The sequence below is a fragment of the Lepisosteus oculatus genome, chromosome 20 (genome assembly GCF_040954835.1).
Source record: "Lepisosteus oculatus isolate fLepOcu1 chromosome 20, fLepOcu1.hap2, whole genome shotgun sequence".
Taxonomy (NCBI): domain Eukaryota; kingdom Metazoa; phylum Chordata; class Actinopteri; order Semionotiformes; family Lepisosteidae; genus Lepisosteus; species Lepisosteus oculatus.
In genome coordinates, this window is record NC_090715.1 from 4,850,646 (window position 1) to 4,874,771 (window position 24,126).

General features: G+C 39.7%; 1 protein-coding gene across 2 annotated transcripts; it reads right to left on the bottom strand.

Annotated features, from left to right (window-relative positions):
* Nucleotides 1-293: 293 nt before the first annotated feature.
* Nucleotides 294-22,814, bottom strand: LOC102696417 (adhesion G-protein coupled receptor G5-like). 2 transcript variants are annotated; one of them, XM_069181286.1, is made up of 14 exons: nt 22,412-22,814; nt 13,142-13,230; nt 11,913-12,353; nt 11,139-11,199; nt 8,587-8,698; nt 7,819-7,944; nt 7,486-7,605; nt 6,351-6,393; nt 5,486-5,589; nt 4,873-4,988; nt 3,725-3,993; nt 3,355-3,448; nt 2,528-2,790; nt 294-1,728 (listed from the first exon to the last, which is right to left on the bottom strand). In XM_069181286.1, exons 2-14 carry the CDS (start codon nt 13,203-13,205, stop codon nt 1,604-1,606), a joined length of 1,938 nt encoding a protein of 645 aa, XP_069037387.1. In that variant the 5' UTR covers nt 13,206-13,230; nt 22,412-22,814; the 3' UTR covers nt 294-1,603. The 2 variants fall into 2 exon arrangements, with proteins under 2 accessions (XP_069037387.1, XP_069037388.1); XM_069181287.1 differs by lacking the exon at nt 22,412-22,814 and adding an exon at nt 22,322-22,401.
* Between the last annotated feature and the right edge of the window lie 1,312 nt (nt 22,815-24,126).

Here is a 24,126-nt window from a genome sequence, read left to right on the forward strand (position 1 = left end):
TTGCAAAAAAAAAAAGAAGACATTTTCCTACAAATGTGAAAGCGTCTTTGTTTTTCCCCTGACTGTATTTGAAGAAATCTGGTGAACCCCCTCTGTGTGGAAAGAAGCAGAACTTGGCCCTGAGACATTGTGAAATTTTCCTCCCATTACTTGTAACCACCTCATGACTCTGCTTTTGAAATTGAGCTGAATCATGTCGCTAGTACTGCTGATGGCTCTCTCCTCCCTTTGTTACAAACAGCACATTTACAGATGAAACATGACTCTGCAAAGGCAATAATATATATTTATTATTTAAAAAAACATTTGAGACACAAAAAACACTTAAATATTTATTGACCATTTTAATAGGAAAATACATCTATTATTACTAAGATACTTAGAGATAAATGCTTTATAAAGGATCCTGCAAAAGTTCATCTTAGGAAGACAAGAATACAAAATGTGAACTTTTAACAGAAAAAATATAACAATTTCTTAGCAACTATGGTAGCTAAAGATCAATTTACAGGACTTGGTTCCAGTTTGTGCCAGTTTTTTGGTTGTGATTGTAAAGCATAACTCATGAAGGTAAAAATAATTTCAGTTTAGCCTGGCAAAGCAGAAGGTGACACCAACACCACACTATTGAATTTGAAGACACCAGTGTTACTAACTTCTAGCTGAAGCGAGGCTGGGCCTAGTTAGTACTGGGATAGGACATCTCTAAGGAAGTCCAGGTTGCTGTTGTAAGTGGTGTTGGTGGACTGACAGAATGACTAAGAACACTTTGATTTTTGAAAACTTGAAGTCAGATTTGAAACCGGGCATTTGTGCTTATAATACAGCAGTTGAGCCCATTGAGCTGCCATGGAGAGGTGCTGTCCTTTGAATGAGAAATTAAACCGAGATCCTTACTACTTGCTCATTAAAGATTCTGTGACACTTTGTAAGAGTAGGGGTACAGTCCCAGTGTCCTGGCTAAAATGCATGCTGGGCTTGTGCAATCTTCTTTACTTAAAATTCCCTGCTAATCCAGTCGAACTCACTTCTTGCTTCTGCTGTGCTGTCGAGCGACTAGCCCCTTCACATCACCCAAGCGAATAATCTACAGTGGTGATGCTTAAAGTCAAGTGAAACTTCACATTTTTACTTAAGTGTCGGTTGCCACCTGGTGGTGACAGCTATATTTAAAAAATATTTTTTGAAACATCACTGCAAGCTCAAGAGGGCTTTTAAATAAAATCTTAGAAAATATCCTAGCATAAAAATATATATTTTTAAATACTCTAGAATTGCACTTGAAATTAAAAAAGCTGCATTTGAAGTAATATGAGTAGAAAACTACGACAAACACACAGGAAAAAAATAAAATTCAAATTCACAGGTTTCCAGAAATAGCTTGGTGAGCATGAATGGAATGCTATGCAAAATATTAGGCTGGAAATCTGTTTTTCTAGCCATTTCATTTCTTGTGCCAAGCTCCAGACTGCAAGTTATGTCTTCACCATATCCCTGAGATGCAGTCTTATTTTTCTCCACTCTTCCCCCAGAACGAGGCAGAAGAACTTGACACTGACTTGAACTGCTCTTTGAAGGCAGACTCTGCGGTGTCCTGTGGACATCACTCCCCAGTGGACTCTGGGCCTGACAGCATGCTTTGCTTCACAGATCCCGAGGTGCTGTCCTGTAACGAACGGGTCCTCATGGTGTGTCGTAACAAGAAGAATCGCACACAGAGGAAAAAACCTGAGGAACAAACAGGGGTGGGTCTTAACAAAGAGTCCTGCCAAAACATCATGCCGCTAAACGTTTTTAAAGATGAGCTCCTCAATGTTTTGCTTTCTAGTAGCGTTACAAAATCGTTTTCAAACAGACGGATGTGAAGCTAATAAAAGAGTCAATTTAGTCCATCTTGGACATTTGGCAGATCGCAATTTACTGATTCAAGGATCTCATCCCATCCAGCTTTTTTTCAACATGGATGAATCTCAAAAGTCATTGAAAGCCAAGATTGTAGATTTTCTCAGCACCACAGCCCCTCTAGTGTTTTCACAACCCAATCTACTTTCTCTTCTTGTACATGTAGTGGAGTAATGTCCATCCACCCCTTTTCTAACCACTTCATTCAATTCAGGGGCGCAGGGGAATCAGAGCTGTGAGGTAGCAATGCTTAATGTACTTGTACACTTCCTAATTAAAGGCTCGTTTCCAGAAGATCACTTTATTGGCCATATACAATTTCTTGTATTAGGAATTTGTCTTTTTTGCATACCTCAACTTGGTCTCCATGAGTCACACAGACAGGGAGAGAAGCTTGGGGTCAGAACACAGGGTCAGCCATTTACTGTATACAGCACCCCTGGAGCAATTGGGGTTAAGGGCCTTGCTCAGGGGCCCAAAGGAGTAGGATTCCTCTGCCGGCCGCATGATATGAACCAGCAACCTTCCAGCCACAGGCGCAGATCCTTAGCCACAGAGCCACCCGCCACCCCGATGGCAGGACCAGTTGAAGTTCGCTACTATAATGCATGTACTCTGCACCTACCTTGAAGGGAGTTTATTATACAAAACGCAATCTGGGCCAACACACGTAAGGCCCCAAAATTTAAGAAGGCCAGCCCCCAGGTGGTTCCAAACAGGCAGGTGAGCCCCCAGACGCTGATGAGCATGATCCGATTTTCCTTCCAGGGTCCCCTTTTCTGAATAGTATTAGTAATGTACACCAGCATGGCCAGGTTAAGGATGAAGATCACCAAGAAGAAGGAGACGTTTGTGATGTAGTGCACCAGAGGCGTCGTAATCCAGCACCTGCAGCAATACATTAAGACAGTATGTTTGTGTAAAACTGAAATAAAAGGAGGCACTTTTTTATAATGAGGGTTGTAGGAGAGATACCCAGCTATGCTAATGATGCAGCTACCCTGTCTTCTTTCAAGAAAGCTCTGGGTGAGTTCCTCCAATCAGGGCAGGTGGCACATCAGGTTGGTGGGGGTCTGGAACAAGCTGCCCAGCTACATTTGTTAAGCCAGTATCGTATTTCAAGAAAGATCTAGATAACATCCTTGTTTCCAATTCGCAACCAAGCCAGCTGGGTACAGCGACTTCTCCTTTGTAACCTGTCTTGTGTTTTTTATTTATATTGTATTTAATATTTAATGTATTTAATATTGTGCATTTCAAAGCCACTATAAACTGACACACTCGAGATAGAGCCTGAAGACAGCAAATAGACACTTTCATTTACAAAGTTAAATCTTAGCAAACTGTTATTTCCTGGGTCACAATGACAAGGTCTTAGGCCATACTGGCTTCCTCGAACTGAAGAATCTGGGATCCTCTTTCATTAGTGCTTTTGCACGGTGCTCCACTTACATCAGGGTTTCAGTGTTTTCAGCAGAACGGATGCGGTGCAGGCCATAGACATCCGGAATCGAAACGAGCACGAGAACCACCACCAATGGCAATCCTGAAAAGCACGGTACATTCAGAGTCTTGATACTCAAGAATTTGTTAAATTATAGCCCACAGCAGCAGAGCAGTAATATAAAGTGAAATTAATGCTTCCTTATGCAGAGGAAGGGTGAGTTAAGAGATCTACAGTATATCACATTAATTTGCTCAACACATCTTAAAGCCTTTTGCTTTGTACTTCTGAAGGTAACCTAGATAATATTTTACAAAGTTTTTTCGTATATGGCATATGGTTTGAAATACAGCACCCTTTTATGTGAACAGTACATACCGTATCCCACCAGGCAAAGTATTGGAATGTAGTTTTTTACGTAGAAGTTCAGCACATTATACACCAGCCTAAAGGCGTTGTAGGCCTCGATGCTCATCCAGGTGAAAGAACAGAGCAGGGAGTAATGCTGGGTAAAAGCCACAAAGGTGCACAAGCTCTTGTTCTCCAGCGTAGCTAATGGCCAGTTCAATAGGAAGAGCACGTTGAGAAGAAGCAGGGCCACTGTGAAATTACAGTGGACCAGTGCGGACGTGTCACTGGAACTTGTCCTGCAAACAAAAAGAGATCTTGGTGATTCTCGCAGCACTGGGTTTTTTTATTAAGGCTCAGTTTCCATGCAGGTGACAGGGGGGCTGGGCACAAGTACAGATAACAGAGACTCGAATTTGAAATGCATCAGTGCACTGCCGTTCATCTGTGACACTCAGCCTGTCGCTCAGAAACACTGGCCAGCGTACAGTACTAGCTGGTAACATGTGTTAACATGACACCAACAAAGACTACCTTTAATTTTTCTTTAAGTTGATCATTTTAAGCCAGCAGCCATATCACCCTGAAACTCACAGCTGGCAGCCCACTGAAGCTCAGCAGGTGTGAGCCTGGTCAGTACCTGGATGGGAGACCTCCTGGGAAAAGCTAAGGTTGCTGCTGGAAGAGGTGTGAGTGGGGCTGGCAGGGGGTGCTCACCCTGCGGTCTGTGTGGGTCCTAATGCCCCATTATAGGAACTGAAAAAAGGGATTGTCCTTTGGATGAGATGTAAAAGGGAGGTTCTGACTCTAATTAAAAATCCCAAGGTGTTTCTCAAAAGGAGTAGCGGTGTTACCCCAACATCTTGGCCAAATTTCCAATGAGCTGTACCAATCATGGCCTCCTAATAATCCCCATCTATGAACTGGCTTCATCACTCTGTTCTCCTCCCCAGTTATAGCTAGTGTGTGGTGAGCGTTCCGGAGCACTATGGCTGCCGTCCCATCATCCAGGTGGGGGGACACACTGGTGGTGGTGGTGGAGGGGATCCCCATTACCTGTAAAGTGCTTTGAGTGGAGTGTCCAGAAAAGTGCTATGTAAGTGTAAGTAATTATTATTATTGATATGGAAAGAAAAGAGTTAAAGAGGAAGACAGTAACAGTCAGCAGGGAGATATACCTTTGTCGTGCGTAGAGGACAATGAGGATGACACAGCTGATGGAGGTGACAGCACAGCCAAAGTACGTCACCCAAGTCAAGGCCACAAGATGCTGCACCGGCCCCTCGTTTATTTCCTGTCAGACATGAAAAAATGACAGTCGGAAAAGAAAATTGAATATTTTGTGCGGTTCGGGATGAGTGTTCATCCAGAGACCTCAAGATCCTTCTACTGTTACGGAAATTGTTGATTTGTTTTCAGACAAACAAACTCACATAAGGATGAAATCTCTTTAGAGATTTTAAGGAAGATCACTTTATTGGATATATATATAATTTCTTGAATAAGGAATTTGTCTTTTCGCATATCCCAGCTTGCTCTCCATGAGACACACAGACAGGGAGAGAAGCTTGGGGTCAGAGCGCAGGGTCAGCCATTTATAGGGTGTCCCTGGAGCAGTTGGGGTGAAGGGCTTTGCTCAGGGGCCCAAGACAGTAGGATTCCTCTGCCGGCTGCAAGATACGAACCAGCAACCTTCCAGCCACAGGCGCAGATCCTTAGCCACAGAGCCACCCCATTTTAAAGGGTCTTTCAGTGTTAGTGGGTTACACAGGTAAAGAACTGTGTACTGACCAGCAGAACTGCAAAATAGGTGAGATGATTGCAATGGCATTCAGTTTCCTCCTTGGACTTCTCTTTTGTTACACACCCAAAATCATTCCAGGTGTCTTCTTTTACTGTGTTAGGAAACAGAATTATTATTATTTATTATTAATATTATTATTATTATTATTATTATTATTATTACTACTACTACTACTACTTCAAACCTGAGTATCACATGCCTTTGAACCATTTCCATGGCTGAAGTGTCATGATCATTTTCTTTCATCTAAAATGAATAATGTGGTAAATAATTATTATTATTTAACTAACTCATTTTCTTTCATCTAAAATTAATAATGTGGTAAATAATTATTATTATTTAACTAAGCTCCCCACAATTGTGAGGCGCTCTAAGAGATTTGGTAGGAGCAGGCAGTGAAAGCCATTGATACTATATTGAATAGAATAGAAGTTTCACCTCAAATAATCTGCATTTTAAAATGTATTAGGTCCGATCAGGCCACCAGATTGTCATGAAGCACATACAGTATAATGCACTGCATAGCTCAGCACAATTCACTTTCCACATGAATCATGAGTAAATTCAAAATAAATGGAGAACTAAAAGACAAGATGACAGTCCCCAAAATTCCCAGAAAAAGACCTAAAAGGAAATTTGGCATGGCCAAGATATAAATAATTGCTTACAAAAATTAAATGCCATTTTATTTTTATTATTACAATGATTGTGATAATGATGCAGTATTTTAAAAAAATCAGTAATGTTACATTTGCTCTATCGAATCTCTTCAGCATCATTCCAACTTTTTATGGATTCTGGAATTCTATGTTTAATTCATATTATTAAATGATTATTAAATACGTTTTTTACCTTTCGTCATGTCCCAGAATACACATTTCCGTGACATATTTGTCTAGAAAAAAAAGTTTGTTAAAATAAGATTGACACCACTAGATGGCTGTCTGGTACTTGCAGTTTCAGCACAAAGCATCAACTGAGGGCCGAGCTTTTAAATGTTTTTAATTTATTTTTTTTGCAAAAATAAGTAAAATAAAACCAACTTGTTTATTTTGTTTTAAAAATGTCTTGTAAATAAAACTAAATGTTGAGCAATAGAAAAGATATGTAACGATATAACTCTTACACATAACAGTAGTGATCAATTGGTAAATCAGTTTATGCATAGACGGTAAGTCAGAAATGGTCACTGGGGGTCTTTGAGAACAACAAAGCATTGGTACTTTCATTTCAAATGAACTCTTAATCAACTAAAGTTTACAAAGAACCTAAATTAAATTGCTTGAAGTGCTTGACAGAAATCAGTGAGTTTATTGTGGCGGATCCAACCTGCTGGAGGGTGATTCTTCAGAACCGGGGTTCGTCGCTCACTTTTTAATCCTCATGCATGAAAATGATGTTTGTCATTCCGTCAACCAGAAAAAATATTTCTTTCCATAATGCATACTGACTGACTTTCTTTATTCTTGTTCTCAGCTCTCAGTTTATCATGATAGTGGGGGGTTTTACTGATAGTGCAGATGGCTGCATCTTATTTGCTAAGTCCAGTTAGTAGACTTTGATCCATAAATGATGTGGGAACATGGCCATTCCTCATAAAATGAGAGTTGCACTCTGGATGGTGATCTTAAGTAAAAGTTGCTTCAATGTTTCAGGAACTATGATGTTTCCAGTCGGCACCTGAAACCAGGACCAACTTAGCCCAGATCTGTACAATCGCTGGTGAAAGCTTAATCTGATAATGTCGCTTGTGAAGGTAGGAAAAGATGATGTTGGTATACAGTATGTCACTTCCTCCAAATAAAAAGATGTGCCAAGATTTCTCACGTGTAAGGGTTGCTGTAATAATTACACAAAAACACAAAAAGTGCTAATTTCACACAAGAGCTGAGGAAGTAGCATGAGTCTTTGTCATCAGAAACACATGTGTGAATCTCTTTAGTGAAAACACTAAAAGTCTTCAAAGAGTGTTGACCTAAAAACTCACGGGCACTGGCTCATAGTGATGAAAGGTGATGATAACCGGGTCATGTAGATCAGAGATGACTTCATTTTCCACTGTGATTCCCACAACCTCGCTGTTGAGAATCTTGCTCTTGTTGGTGCCCTGCAGAAAACAGAAATTGCACCTTTTATTTCCATATAAAATAGTGAATGATACAACAATCGTGAATGATAAGTTGAGAATTTAAGACTAAAAAGCCGTGGGGGTGTTTTTCTCAACATTCTGTTTCTGCTACTATTGCTGACAATAATCAACAGTACTACTCTAATTTTCATCAGTTAAGCCTAATGCAAGTAGAAATAAAAAAATAATTACCTGGAAAAGAGGAAAATCATTGTAGTATGTGCAGACCACCTTGGCAGACTTTCTGGATTTTGAGGCCATCAGAGATGGAGGGATGTAGATGGCAGGAGGCTTACAAGAGGGTGCCTGGCATTGAGCCTGCATCACAGAATAGTCCAGACAGACAAATCGACAAGAAACAGCTTGTCATCATAAGAAGAACATGGTGGTGTTTTGTCAGTGTGAAACAAACACAAGCATGCTTTAACCCTTATTAAAAATGTACATGATGTGCAAATCAGGTGGCTGAGCACACATATGTGCTATATTAACATAAATATTTGCATGAAGTTATTGAGTTGTATACTGTACAGTGAGACTTGAATGATATATTAGAAGCTCCTTGCCCTCGCTTAATGGTACAGTTTTACCTGACCTAAAATGAGCTACATGTGAAAGAAGAACCCTTTCCCACTCTCCCGCTGTGTTTACCACACAGAGCTCATCACAAGTTACACTGAAGCCCAAGGCCCAGCAAATACAATCATCTGGAGTGTCTCAAGTTAGAGCTCGGAAATGTTCAGTTCTTTATCTTTTAGTAAGGCCTCACTGTATCTGACAGCACAGAGTCTGTGGTAGTGTTTCTATTCATTCCAATGTCTTCTTTGTGATTCAGTGTTAGAAACTGTTCCTTTGCTAGAGAAAGAGAAGAAACGTCTTTGCTTCTTTAACTCAGTGAGATGTCATTGGGTGCCCACAGTGTGATGTAGATTGGCACGAATGGACCTCCTGTGTGCTTACGGGTATGCCGATGTTATAGCTTTTATCTTTCTCTATCTTCCTGACCACAGCTGTGGCACACTGTAAGTCCACAGCTCCAGAGATGTTTGCCTTCATTAGGGCTTCTTCTATCCTGCAGAGAGGGACACACAGAATCTCAGAGGTGTGAATTCTGTCTGAAGATGTCAGTCTGGCTCTATGCATTGCAACGTATATAACAAAGTCACTAGGGCACAGTTCTAAATGTAGTTTCAAAAAGAACTGCTCCTGCATCAGAAAACAAATGAGAAATTTCTAAAAAAAATAACTCAAGTAAAAAATAACATAGAATAACATATTTTGCAAGGCACAATATCAGACGCATCTTTACCTTATTATTTTTTCAAGATGTGGTTAATAATTTCAGATGGGATTTTTTTTGTGTACAGAGAGGATAATTCAAAGATCAGTTGGAAAACACACTTGACTGATTAATGATTTAGTTATCTATGAGGACATCCGTTCACGGTAATGCCCTGGAGACTTTGGGATGTCACCGTGAACAGCTGAACCATAGGTTCGCTGGACACAAACCCTTTTGAAAACTGATGGCAACCAAACTAGTCATAGTGACAGGTACTGTATGTCCATCTATCAACTTGGGGGCATTTTAACAGACAGTGTGGTGAAGCAAGTACTATAGAGAACAGTCTGTACATCACCCATAACAGAGCACAACCCAGGTCAAAAATCTCATCTGAAGAATATTTCACTAGTGAAGATATTACGTACAAGGATAGTATTAGCCATTGTAATGTATGGACAGATATTGTACTGTCACAATATCTATCCATGTTTGCTTGTCATGAAAACATAATGTAAAATACTGTACATAACGCAAGTAAAAAATATAATGCAACAATTGATTTTTTGCATCATGGTAACCAGAATTGTACACAAATGCGGTCATGTGGTGATTTCTTCTTAAGTTAGATAAGCTTGGAAAATTTGGGTTCATCTTTTTACACTGTATGACAGTGTGAGTCTGCGGTAATGTTTCTACTAATTTCAGCATTTTGTGTATGACTCAAACTTGAAACTGGATTTGCTCCTCTGTGTTTTCTGGGGCAGATTGAGTGAAGTTAAAATCCATAAACAATTCAATATGGCGCTTCTACTGTATATCTGATTAAGAATCTTGCTGCCTGTTTCAGAACAAAACAGATCCTTTTACTAATTTATTTAACTGACCCTTTCATCCAAAGCAACTTTCATTTTGCTCCCAGGTATGCAGCTTGCTATTTGACTGGAGAAGCTTGGGAGCTTTTCTAAAGAGAAGATACTTCTGTACTATTTTTACTGTCCAAAACTGCTCCTACCGGAGGAGCTCTGTTCCTCTGAAACAAAAGTCTTTAAGGACTTTTCGGGCAAAAACATAAAAGGAGCACATAATTTAAGAGACATTTGGTGGATATTTGTATTACTTCTTGGTAGTTGGTAGGAAGAAAAAGATCTGCAGATATGCAAACAGGTCTTCATAAATCCTCAAGAACAAGTTAGTTTTATTTTTTCCAAAGTAACCTTTGAATTACTACATAGGTTCTTACAAACAAGAGCTGGCAAATTACAGAAGAGCCAAATATGAGACCTTGGAATTCAAAATGTGTTTATGCTTATGAAGGTTTAGTAAAGTGCATTTCCGCAGTATTTTGATCTGTTTTGACTTGGACCCTCAACATTTGTATGCTTCTTTGCCTTACCACTTCATCCCCTGCTTTTCATTACTTCACTGTGCTTTATGACATTGCACTGTGATTATGCCGTGGCATATTACCAGAAACGTAAGTGAAGATGCAAGACATACCAAGGACCAGGAAAACTGGGTTAGTAGACCAGTAAGGGAATCTTTCCCCCTGGAGCAGAATGTCCAACCAGGGACACTGTGCTATGGGATGGGCCATCCCTTGGATCAGATGTTAAACCAAGGTCCTGACAGCTTGATCCTAATGACATACAGTAGCATTATCTCAAAGAGAAGGAATGTCAATCCTGGTGGGCTGGATAAATTCTACTTTGAGCTTGTAGTCTGGCCTGACATTCCCTATTAATTCAATCAGTTAATTATTCTGCTTGCCTGTATTTCAGCAGTTCACCTACAAAGGAATAGTTCATTTGGTGCAGTCACAAAGCGATTTTTAAACTGGTGCCACATTGGTGCCCAGCACTACAGCAGGTTAATAAGTTAAGCAGTTTCTCACTTCTTCACCTGATCTGCTGTGTAGTGGTGCAACACATTATGAGGAGTCCACTTCTTTGTGGTGGATAAATTGGTTCCCCTTCTACGCATAATGTACTTTGGGTTATACTTCAGGATGAAAAGCACAACAGGAATTCAAGGAATTTTTCTTCTTAGAATTATTGCACATGGCAGGTTTAACATCATGATGTTTTAAGACTATTACTAGTTTCTAACCTTGCTTTGATGATTTGACATTTAATTTGGAAACCGTAAGCTTTAACACTTTGCATACTGTTATCAGTTTAGGCGTTGAACACCAAATTGAAATCAGTAACACAGCTATAGTCAGACTTACACATCAACTCGATTTAATGTCTTCATATCCTGCCGCCTTGCCTCTTTGCAGACGTCTTTGACTGTGATAAAAATAAAAAAATTGAATGCATAGCTCTGAATCAGCCCAGTTTCTCATTTTAAATATTGATATTTGCATTGAGCAATACAGTATGTATTTGACACGCCATTTTGATGCATCTGCAATGATCCTCAGTACAACATCCATTTGTACAGTTAGACATCCATTTGCATGGCAATGACATGTTTTTCTCAGGCTTTGCTATACAGAACACAAATTTACTGCTTTTCAATACTGTAACAGAAGAGAGCTAATGTGAGTTCTGTGATGATGCTACAGGAGATAGTGGGTGTAAAAGAGACCTTTGGCACTGTGGCTGCATTCATATGAGTGTTTAATCCACTAATAGGGATGCTTTATTTCCATAAGAGGGTCTATGCTAGTGTAGGTGTAGTACTGCATATTGCATTAGATTGCACTGTGACATACAGTGCTGTATTTTGTTGTACACCCATGGCTTGTATTGTACTGCAAATTATTATGCACACTGCTAATATTCTCTAATTCTCATATATTTATTTTGCATAATGCTTTGAAAATACTTGTGTAACATGTCATTCCAGTTAAGCTCATTATTATTGCATTGGTATTGTTAAATATGCTGCAGAGAGCATTGAGGGGCACACCAGGGAAGAAATGTGCTAGTTGTTATTATTACTCTTACTACTATCATGATGTACAGTAGTTAAACACTGCAATAAAAAATCTGCTTACCACAATTAGATTGTTCTCCTCGGAAAGAGTATTTGTCTTGACGTTTTAACTCTATTACATCTCCACGAATACTCCCATTTGAAATCCCAAAGCTGCTAGATGAGCGTATATTGCTAGTTAGAGACAGTCCTGTGCAGCAGTCCTTTTGAAAACCCCCGGGTCCACACAGAGTGTAGTTAATATTGCTGAATTCAACCTGCAGAAGGTCAAGGAACCCATCCCAGTACACACAGAAATGCACGTCAGCAGCTTGTACTCCAGGCAGTGAAATGTTTCTTGAATTTTCGCAATGCCCCATGATCTCTCCACTGATTTCCAGGGTGCTACTGCCTGCAGTGATGTTAAGTTCGCTGCAGCCACGCCTCAAGTTAGACTGAAGATGCAGGGGTCCATTTCTGTGCTGCCACGTGCCACAAAACCTGAAGTCCCTCTCCCCCAGAACTATTGGATGCCATAAAGGTAAAAGCAAACAGACAGGTTAGAAATCAAGTCAAGCTGTGAAACATCCATGAATAGACCAGCGTGTTTGAAAGAAAAACATTGCATTATAACGTACAGTAGCTACATGGCTACAGGTAGAGTATAACCTAGAGTATATCAAGGCCATTATCCATAATTTCCTACTGTGACACCTGCAAACTGAGCATCCCAGCAAAACACAAATCTGTCCCTTGAAGATAAAGCAATCTTCCCAGTTACTCACAATCGACTCGCTTGAGTGCCTTGTTTTTAACAGGGAGAGGTCCCATTTATTTACTGGACAGCAAACAAACAAGAGGAAAAGAAATCTGTAGTTATTATGTTCTATCCTCAGATGTTATTTGCTGGGTTGAGTATTTGATTGAGTATTCTAGGATATATAAATGGTAAACCATCTGATGTTTCTGGACATGGTACTTTGCAGACAGACTCTTCAGTCAATCTGCCCTGGGAAACGCAAAAGAGGAAATCCAGTTTCTAACTGTTGTAGTGTCCTGTGAAAGAGGAGTTTTCTCTCTGATACAGCACATATACAGTACACTACCCAATGGGATACAGTCTTAAAACTCTACGTGTTCCAGTTCAACTACTTCAAAAAGGTCGAGAGATTGTCCCATACTTTAATTCCTCGATTGCAAATCCACCCACACTCCCTGTTTCTATCTCTGTACATAATTTACTGATCACAGTCTTGGAGGTATTTGTCACACATGGGATTTAAAGTAGTAGTAGGTGTTCTTGAACCTTACCCTGTATGAAGCACACAGAGAGAAGGAGAAGCCTTAGTATCCTCACCCAGTGTACATCATCCATTGTGTCCTCTGCTTTTTTTTTACAGCTGTGGGAGAGAAGAGGCGCAGGCAGTTTTTAAAAGGGGGATACCTGAAAAGTGCCTTATTGACACGCCATTTTTCATTTTCCTCTTTTTCCTAGTTGCCTGTGAGTTCTATTCCATGTGCCACATTGCTCACAGAGAAGATACCCCAGAATCCCAATACATTACAGATCAGACTTCCACCCACCAAAAACATCACTGTGGGTGAATGAAAATGCCTTCTCAGATCTAACATTTCTGAAATATTAAGCTTGTTTATACTGTTTAAAACAGAGACATGAAGCTGGTCTTTGTTCATTGGTTTGGTTCAGAAACCCAGGAAACCACACGATAAAAAATGTAGATGAATGCACTGATGCATGATAATGGTCCCTGTATCTGAAGTAGCAGTTTGCTTCTGTTGTCCCTGATCCAGATACTCACTACTGTAATACTGAAGTCTGGCACACAATCAAATATAATAAATGATTTCCAATGTATGAAAGAAAATATTTAACTGAATCAGCCAGGGCACACAATCCTGGGCTTGGTGCCCCACACAGATGCTGCTTTTCTTTGCATCTGAGCAATGAATGCTTCAAATGAAATTTGGAATTGAACAATTTCTTGGTTGAAACGTTTGCAAGTTTTTTTTTTACTACGAAGGGTTGGAGACCTTTCATGCACTACTTATGAAACACAGTAGTTAAAAGGAACTTCTTACATGTTTAGGAACTGAAAACAAAGAGTTCATATTACACCTTATGAGGGCTCCAGGCAGAACAAAAACTAGCAGGTGTGTGGGTTTTCAGGACCGGGACTGGCAGCTCCAGACCCAGTCCCAGTCACGCTTTGATGTAATATGGAAAAAAAGGTGCTGATGTCCTTTATTTAAGATCCTGAGCATTTTGCAGAGAGTATTCGTAATGATATGGCATGGGGATTCAGGTATGTGATCCCTGTGTTCAAATCTTTGAAGGCATAGACACAGACAACCTAAAAGTGTTCAACAATAGTACTGTAAGTAGTTAAAATCGAGCTTAATTATTAAAGGCTTGCAACAGCTCGTTCTGAAATCGCTAATATCATAATCTTCTTAATGCTGAAAAGGAAGGACCCGTCTAGAAACCACATCTCAATGGCTGCAGCCCTGTGCTCTTGAATCATTAAACCTCAGAGCGCCCGTTGAAACAGTAACATAATTGAATTGTTTTTTTTTCTTAAAAGTATTCTGAATAAATTAAGTGACAAATGAATTTCAATTGTATTAGCAATCGGTACAGAAAAGTAGATTCTAATTAATTTTGTCTGGGGTAAAATGTGCTATATCCTGATATCACAGTTTTTATCTGAAGTCTAAGCATTGGAGCCAATTCAGAATTTTGGGGGAGGGAAGCAGAAAGTGAATGTTTATTGGTTCATTTGCTCATTTGCATTCATTGAGAGTTATCAGTAGAAATCTCTACCTCTTCTTAGATTTATGACCAAGATGAAAAAGCACCTCTTCTTCACAATCTATTGATCAGCGAATCATGTATAGACAGTTCCGATCAAAACTGGAGACAGGGATGAGAACAGAAGACCTCACTTGAACGCCACACACAGTCAACTACACTATCTGTCAAAGTAAACAAAAATCACTTTTCCTACCTGTGTCTGTGCCCACAACCAAAAATATAGCAGGTGCAAACTCATGACACACTCAAGATTAAAGTTCATCCTTATCCGCCCTCATTCTCTGGTTGTTCCTCTTGTGTCTCTTTGTTAAAGGCACACCCACTAATCTGGTCTGGTCTAACTGAGGTGCGAATTATTTTTGGTGGTTAGCACAAACATTACTTTGAATAAACATTAAATGAAATAGAACCCGGGGATATTTCATTATTCTGTTTGCCTGTATTTCAGTTTTTTAGCTACAAAAGAACAGTTCAATTTGTACAGTACAGTCACACAGCAATTATTCAACCACTCCCCCCTTGCCATCACCAGCAGGTTAATAATCAAAGTGCCTCCTGGTGTTTATTTAACCCAAACAGTGCTGTCAATAACCTTTGTTCTCAGTAAATTATTCACACACTTTAATTAACCACACATGGAGTTTAACATGTAGTTCCCACTGGGTCTGCTTTAAATTGCTTACAGAAAAATAGAAAAGCTTCTTTAATAAACAAATAACAGTCAGTAACAGATCTTTGCATTTGCCCTGTGTTCTCAAGCAGTTTTTATTTTATCAGAAAAAAGCACTGTAATCCAAACCTTTGAATATTATTATGAATAATTTAAACAGCACTGAAGACTGAGCCTCCATTTAAAGTCTGCAGTAGACTGAAACATGCTGAAGTGGTCTGTTTTACTGCTAGAATGTCTGACTTTATGTCAATATAAGGCTTTTAGATGTCAAAAGAATTTGGAATAAACATTTTTAAAGTTTGGTTTGGGTTATGGATGACACTGTATTCCCTCCCTGTCAGTATGCTCCACATCTGTCTTGTACAACTCTTAGGCTTAACAAGGCACGTTTCTCATTTTCGTTCATCCTAAGTTCTGAATAACAAATTTGAGTCATTGTACACAGGTTCTAGTGATGAGCAGCTTCAGGGTGCAGGCTGCAAAGGAACGAGTAGAGGTTAAGTCCACATAAAAAATAGACAAGAAAAAACACAACATTTCAGTTGTGTAGTCTTCTTCTTGCTCAAACCTGAAGAAAGCTCTGCTTCCCAAATGATGCATTTTCCATATTGAAAATCCCTTCAAAACAGACCTTTGAAATATGAAAGGATACCCATGTTCAGAATATTAAATCATTGTGAGGCAGCTGAGATGACATATAAGGTATTTTTTGTTTCTTGGAGTGTCTTTGCTCCTTTAGCAGATTACACCATTTTAAAGAAGGGATGTTGAGGGATGTTTGCATTATTGCAAAACCTTCAATACACACACAATGTCTAATAGTGTAGATGTGAGGGAATTAAGAATCCACAGGAACTCATTGGCAGGATTAAGGAATGAGCACCAAGTGCACCATGTTACAACTGAGTGGATCAGTAAAAAACAGCTGCAAAATGATGCCAAGATCCTGCTAGAAATAGCAGCTTGAGAAGAACAGAGATCAGCAAGCCTGCACTGGGCAGTACTCCAGAAGAACCTGCAATAGCATCGCCGTGCTGTAATACCAACAGGCCATTCTGCAGACTGCCTGAACAAAGTCAGGCTTACATCTGATCACAGTAGCAGTAGAACCCAAAAAGCAAACTGAAAACCTAAAAAGAAGCAGACTGTGAACCCAAACAAAGCTTCCTGATGAGTTATGGTTTAGGAAAACCTTAGGGATTCAAAACCCTAAAAAAGAGTATCACACAAGCTGAAACCATCTGAAAAATAAACAGTGAGGTGTGAGGGAAGTCCTCATTTATATAAGTGAAATAAAAATACCTTGGTAGGTTTTATGTACTCCTAGAGTTTATGTAGCACCTAAAATAAGCCTTAACTGAAAATATTTCTGTTCAGGTCTTTAATGTCTTAAGATCAATATACTACATATATACATTACATTATCAATCCAATTTCAGAAAAGAATTCAGCTGTGAATTGTAATATTATTGTTAAAATGCATATAGAAATATGTCCAAAGCTGTCCAAACTACCTTAGAGAGCAATGCATGGTCACTAAGCAGATACTTCTGCATGCATAATTGCAAAATATACTATGATATAACAATGGTAATAATTATTACCATTAGAGTAGCTGCTGCAATGCAGTAACTGCAGTAGAAATCCACTCAAGAACATACGCTTTTTCCTTTAGGATTGAAAGACCTTGTCATTCATCAATCATTCCCATTCACTTACAGTACATATTTATCTTTATCTGCGAGCACTCGTGTTTGAAATTGGTTTTCAATGGTACTGAGATATTGAAATGGATGATTATCTGCCTCACTGCCATAGTTATGGTGCTACTAGGATCTTGGACAGACTTGATGGAGTTTTGTTTTGTTTGTAATTCCAATGGTTTTATTGCCCATGGCTCAGAGTGTAGCAGGTGTCACCAGATGTTGAAGTATGGGTCCAGTTTTAACTCCTCATTGGATACATAGCGATTTTAACAGTTTGTGCTTCAGAAGAGATAGTTGTTATTATTTTTTTCAGATTGCGATTCAATTGCATTTATACCACTGGTGTTGAATGTCTGTCGCTTTCTAAATACAGGATTGTCACGTCTTGAAAGTTGTTCTTAGATCTTGGACTGGGTGTATGGTCATCAAAACTTAAATAAAAAATAATTTACAAGCGAGTCTTGGGCTCTGGAAAATATACTGATTGCATCATCTAAATATGCCAGTTCTAAAATGAGTTTTTCGGGGAAAGGGGCAAAAATAACAAAAAGGTGAGAGTTCTTAAAATTAATTAACCAGCACAAATGATCACCATGATCCTCAGTACCTCACCCCACACTAGAAACAACAAGCGAAACTGTAGAAACACTGAGAATTTCACCACACCAGCGATCTTACAGAGGTCTTTTACTGCATTTATAACAGATGGACAATTACAATGGTTTATCATATCAGAGGGTTCTGTCTACACAGGGATTGTAGATGCCTATACTGAGTGTTAGGCTCTGAGTAGGTTACATTTGTTTTATTTTGCTGAAACTAGTCTGTGAAGTCAAGAAAATGAAAAACGAAAAATATTTGCACCAGGAATCGCGATCGACAAGGTCCGTCTGTTGTCCTCAGTCTTTTTGTTGTTGTCGAGTGCCGAAACACTATTCACACCTACTGGATGAGAATAAGGTCTATCACACGTCCACGACCGCTGACTCACTATTCCTGAAAGAGTACAACTTGTATGCAAATATATTAAACGAAGCATTTGCAAACCAACAGGCAAAGCGTTCGCATTGCTATGTAATACTAAATTAAACCTCAATTTTCTAGGAATAGACAACTGTCTTTTTACATATTTCTGCACAGGGCTTGACACATAAAAATAACGACTCCTTTAGCGCAACACTCCTTCTGTTTTTAGATGAGATTTCCTCTAGCAGTGAAGATCTCACTTGTGCTGTTGGTTTGCACGGTCAGGTTGACGTACTGTAATTAACATGTGGAGTTTGAAATAAAAGGTCAGAAGGAGGTTCAATCTTGTGTTCGCCCACGTCCACCCACAGGCGTGTAAATATCGTGCTTCTTGTTGACTCACTCGCGCGTTTCGCTTTCGTACCCCAGGGGTGTCCAGTCCTACTTGTGCAGTCTGCCGTATCTGCAGGTTTATGATCTTGATGAGCTCCGCACGACCTAAAACACTCAGTGTTTACTTACTTGGACCCGTTTAACAGCTTCTCCCAGCTCTTCAGGTGCTGCTGCGTTAGAGACACCTGGAAAAAAACGCAGACACCCCGGCTCTCCAGCACCAGGACTGGGGAGCTCTGTTACACCCGCGGTACATCGTCGCTCTTGCTTCGTTAAAGCGTGGAGTGGGGTTGGGGGGTTCCGACAGCCTTGTCCTTTATGGACGAGGGGGTGCCCCAGTAAAACTCCCTTCCTATCGCGCCTGTTCTCTGCCTAGAATTTGACTATAGGTAAGTCCAGCAGTGAGGAAGATACAAGGACTTCTATCCGTCCGTTTTACCTAGCTGCCAAAGTAGGGAAAGAGAGAAAATTAAGGGAAAGAGAGAATGGAAGTATTCTTTGCATTACCAAGTGCAACAGTGAAATGAATCAGAGGTGATCTTTTCTGGCTTTAGCTGGGTTAGACAAGTGTGAGCTTATTCATTTTCTAGCAATTGTAAAAAAAAAGCCTTAATAATTCATTTAGAATTTTGAAATTATTTAGAAATTATTGTTTAAAAATAGTTCAGGTGGGGAGCTGCGTCAGCATGCGTAGGCTGCAAAGGAACAAGTAATAGGTTTATTCCATGCTGAAAAAAAAGAAGAAAGAAACCACAACGTTTCGGCCGTGGAGCCTTCTTCAGGTGTGAGCCTTCTTCAGGTGTCAGAAGAAGGCTCCACGGCCGAAACGTTGTGTTTTCTTTCTTCTTTTTTTTCAGCATGGGATAAACCTATTACTTGTTTAAAAATATCATTTCTCTGTGCTTATCTAGTAATTTATTCAAAATTGCAATTGCAATACAGCAGGATTTCATAACATAACCTAGAAATGACCTTTCGATAACAATTTGAATAGAGCAGTGTGTTTCCCTCTATTTCATTCAATTGGCCACACCTAAGTACTTCCCCTTTAACTCCAACAATTACTGTTTTGCTTCAGTTTTTGTCTTAGTATTTTAGAGGATGTGAACTATTTAATTTCACATCTGACAATCCTTAACAAGTTTTTCCAATCTTTGGTGTTAAAGCTGTTTGTATTGATCTCTGTGTTTTTAGAATGCTTCCCTCCTTCTACTGGCGAGCTCCAAAGCATTGGAAGCAAGCTTGGGCTGAAACTGTTAAAACGATTAACTGGGACTGGGATCACGCAAGACACTTGATAACAGCACAAACACCTCCAGAGTTTCTCTCACTCGAGAATCCACATCCTCTTCAGAAGAGTCGTTTCTCCTTCTCTTTTCTTTAATTCCAGATTGAGTGAGTCCATTCCTGTCTGTAAAGAGTTTTAAGGTCCCTTGGGCTGAAATCTTTGTTCATCCATACATACCGTATACTGTAGGCTAGACAACAGGTTTCAATAGGATACTAGGTTGTACCAGGGAATCAAGAGATACATTTGTTAAGGCTGTAGAAATGATTAAATGACTGTACTGTATAATGCAGTACATACCGGATGACTAAAACTGAGAGAAAATTGCCTACACAATGTCTTTCACACCATCTCCAGCTGAGAAACTCCCCACAGCCCTTGAAAAAAGCACTCTGGGTTAATGACCTGATTCTTGACTGCCTCCTCTCTTAAACCCTTCTTGTTAAGGAGTTAGTGCCAAAGTAATTATCCTGCCGTTGTGAGCAATTAATTGACTTGAGAACTGATACTGTTCATGACGGGGAGAAAAAAACAACACAACCACCAAGGTGCCACTTTACATAATATTGGTGGGAACAATTGTACATGAGAGAAACCCTTTCTGGTGCCCCAATATCAGCTGCCCAAAAGGTGTATTTTTACAGAATACATGGGTTTGTTTCACAGATCTCAGTGGATCTCACCAGAAAAGCCAGCCCCCAAAACAGATTGGGTTTCTACATTTGCAATTTTCTTTGGTAATGTGACAGTCTGGGTGTGTACTGTTTTGTAGGGGAAATGAAAATAAAGTTCTTAAGTTTGCAATAACAGACTGCCACCGTACAGTATATCAGCAATAGTCACCTAATTATCTGTACTATTGTACAGTATATCTTTTAACTTACCGCATGAGGTTTATTGGTTTAATGGGCTTGGCGGCCCACACTTTCTATACCAGCACCATATGAACCTCAGTGGACCTTTGTGGGTACTACTGTATAAAGTCTTTCATCCTGCTCAACCCCCTGTTGGGGTAATTAAAAGGCAGGCTGTGCTACTGGCAGGGCGCATTAGCAATTTGCAGTAGCGGAAAGGGCACAGGTGTTACGGCTAACCAAACCGTGTGTGGCAGGAAAACCAAGTCAGCAGACGGCACAATTTGGTATCTGCAGGTTTGATTGCTATGCAACAGAAATTTGACAGCCAGGCTGCCTGACTGTGAATTAAGAAATGAATCATGTGCCGAATAAATGTAAGTCTCACGCTGGTTCAATGGAGATTCAGAGGAGCTTTAGAAGAGTTGCTAGGAAGCACATGGCAGTGTCTTGTGGGAAAGTGTTCGGTATATTTTTCAACCAGAAGCTGTCAAAACATGTGGAAAGATTGAGGGTATTTTCTTTTAAGACAGGTTTGATTGAATCATGAGTGTTGCACAATTACATTGAAGTGCCAAACATTCAAGTCATTGTTATCCAATGTTTTTTTTTATTAGAAGCATAATATTTATGCATTTAATGAACTACAAAAATAACAATAGGCTTTGAGAGGAGCTGAGACATCGGTTCTCTTTCTTAAAACAGGCCCAAACAGCTAAACCCTATAAACTCTCTTGAACTTCCTCATCTCATACATGTCCAGAATTGTGACAGACAACCACATATAATCATTTATCATTGAATATTCTCTCACATTATAATAATACAAACACCCTTATGGAAAATATATACAAATGATTACCTTTACCAGTCCAGCTTGTACAAGGCTTTGTATCAAAATCACATAATAATTTCATTATGTCACATCTAAGGCAGTAGAGAATTGCATTGGAACCTGAGATATTTAGGTCCTTGTTGTGTGGAAAAACATAGTGTCTACTGTTAGTCTCCTTACCTACATGATCCAATTATACTTATAATCTGTTTGATCTTCTCACAGCTTTCCTGCTTTCAGAAACAGGTAAAACAGGTTGAGATGTGAAAGTACTTGCCATAACATATCCATTTAAATCATAAGGACACAAGAGCACTCATAGCTGGGCTCAATACTATGCAGAATGAGTTGCCCACTTCCTTCTCTATGGCTGGTATTTCCCATGTACTCTGCGTTCTGCAGAGTAGGGTAATGACTTTTGTTTTCTCGCAACTGAACCGCCAAAGAACACACAAAGAACACAAGATTAACACACATCTCCCACCTGGAGCCCAAATGGTGACAAAAGAAAAGCACCATTAACTTAAACAGACGTCTTTGTCGCAGGGAAATGAAATTTCAGGAACAAAATACACAAAGGTGGTCAGAGACAAAAAGCTCTACTCTTTTTACGTTTATAATGCATCCGGAAACTACATTTACAAGGTAAAAGGTTTTCTGTCAAAGAACAGGTGCCTCCAGTCTCTGTGCTGAGTATATATATATCGCTCTTACCTCATCTAAAAAAAGTGTTACTACAAAATCCTCATGAGAGACGCAGGAAAACTTGCTGCTTGGGATTAACATTTGGTGTCATTCCCCTTTTACATCTCTTTGTCAGTTCTATAATAGTTACAGTATATATGTTATATACAATATTTTTGATTATGCTCAGAATTCCATTAAAAAGACCTAGAAAATATTAAAGACCTAGAAAATGACAGGATAAATCTTATTACATTACCAGATTGTAGTTACAGCAGCTTTCTTCTCACCCTTTTTCAAATAAAAAGCAACAAACGCAGTGAGCAGAGAATTTATGATCGTGCCCTACCTTTCGTTGCAAGCTTATCTGTCGGCTTTTCAGCAGTGCGTTCAGGAAGTGGCCGAGAGCCTGTGAAGAATATGATAGATGCTGGCAGCTGTTGGGCTCCAAGCCTGATATTCTGGTAATCAGCTACTGCCTTTCTTGAACACAGTCACAGAGCGGGAGAGAATGAAACTTGGAAGAAAAAACAGTTTCTCAAAAGCCCTAGCATGACGAATAACTTCGCGTGTACAGTAGATGAATTGACACTACATAGGGCAGCACATCTGCCAGCTCATGTCAAGACTGCAGAAACCTTCCTGTGGTCAAAGTGGTACGATCACAAGACAGGACTTTCCATTCCTCTTGAGTCACTGTGCCAGGACCGGAGGGCACTTGTCTGTGGCCGTGGGAGCCTCTGAGTGGAAGTAGGAGTGTGCGTGTTTGCATATGTGTGTGTGTGAGCGTGCTTTCAATTTCAATGAATGGCAAATGCGCTGGGGCGGTGAGGGAGAGTGATGTATTCTTTTACTGTGCTACGCAGCGTCTAAGCGGCTGGGTTTTTTTTTAAAAAAGGCCATTGTTCACTGCTTATCGCTGCCAAAGAGAAGGAAGGCATTGTGCAGTTCAGCTGTCCCTCTGTGCCTGAATGAGAACAGTGAAAACATACAGCTTGTGCAGCAGCTCGGCGTTGAAGTGTGGGGCAGCTCGAGATTATTTAAGAGCAGAAGACAGGTCACAAACAGGAGTCCCATCCAGCCAGTTTGGTCAGCAGTTAACTGATCCAAGGGTCCCATCCAGCTGTTTCTTTGAAAGAAAGCAGGGTATCAGCTTCAAAGACATGGCTAAGTAGGTTAGTCCATGCTCTCACAGTCATTCCACGGAATGAGTAGACAAGGAAGTGTAGTTTATTACTGTACAAATAGAATATAATAAGAAAGAATAAAGAATAAAATTTGTGTGTATTTTAATTGCTTTGAAGAGGCCTCCACTTCTCAGCTTTTTACATTTTCATTCTGTAAATTACCTTTCTTATTTCAAAGAATGCCAAAGCTGAGTTGGCTGTTATCTCGTTTGCCATACTTTCTACAGAACAATGCCCCCCTTGTTCTTTCCAAGGTTATCAACTGCGCTCATGGTCATATCCTCCCGTTTAGCCTATAAAATGGGCTAAAGTAATAAAAATAACAGCTCCATTCTCCGGAAAACATTATCATCAGCGCACAGAAATTTCACAACACTGGATTTTTAATGCAGAGTCCTGCCTTCATTTTTGAATAAGTAGTTTTTCCTTCCATATTATATTCATTACTGCATTAAAACCAGCTCATATCCACCCACTTTATTAAATACTGTGCATTCCTGTATTCATTTTTTGAATTATGTTTATGCTGTGTATTATATTCAGTAATGTGATAAAAGGCAGCTCATTTACACCTACTTAAAAGCCAAGTTGCATTTTACATTATGCGGCTTTCAGCAGCCTGTCCTGTCTTCGCCACCAGCACTCTCTAGGTGCCATTGCAGAATGGGTCTATAGTATTTATAGCACAGTGCAGGGTGTAACCTTTTCTCATGTATTTCAGCTGGAAACCACATTTGGTTTGACAAGTACCAAAGACTTCAAATAATGAAGTCTAGGTTTGCTATCTGGTGTCCAAGAGCTGTGTGCCATTCATTAAGTTTAAAAGAGGAGGGCAGAGAAAGCAGCTGACAGAGCATCTATTTTCTTGTTTTTCCAT

Excerpts from the sequence above, each read along its gene's own strand:
- LOC102696417 (XM_069181286.1), bottom strand. The coding sequence starts at position 13,205 with ATGGATGATGTACACTGGGTGAGGATACTAAGGCTTCTCCTTCTCTCT. Across the intron at positions 5,590-6,350 it reads ATTCTGGGACATGACGAAAG|TAAAAGAAGACACCTGGAAT; the intron begins GTAAAAAACGTA and ends TTCCTAACACAG. Across the intron at positions 4,989-5,485 it reads CCTATTTTGCAGTTCTGCTG|GAAATAAACGAGGGGCCGGT; the intron begins GTCAGTACACAG and ends CATGTCTGACAG.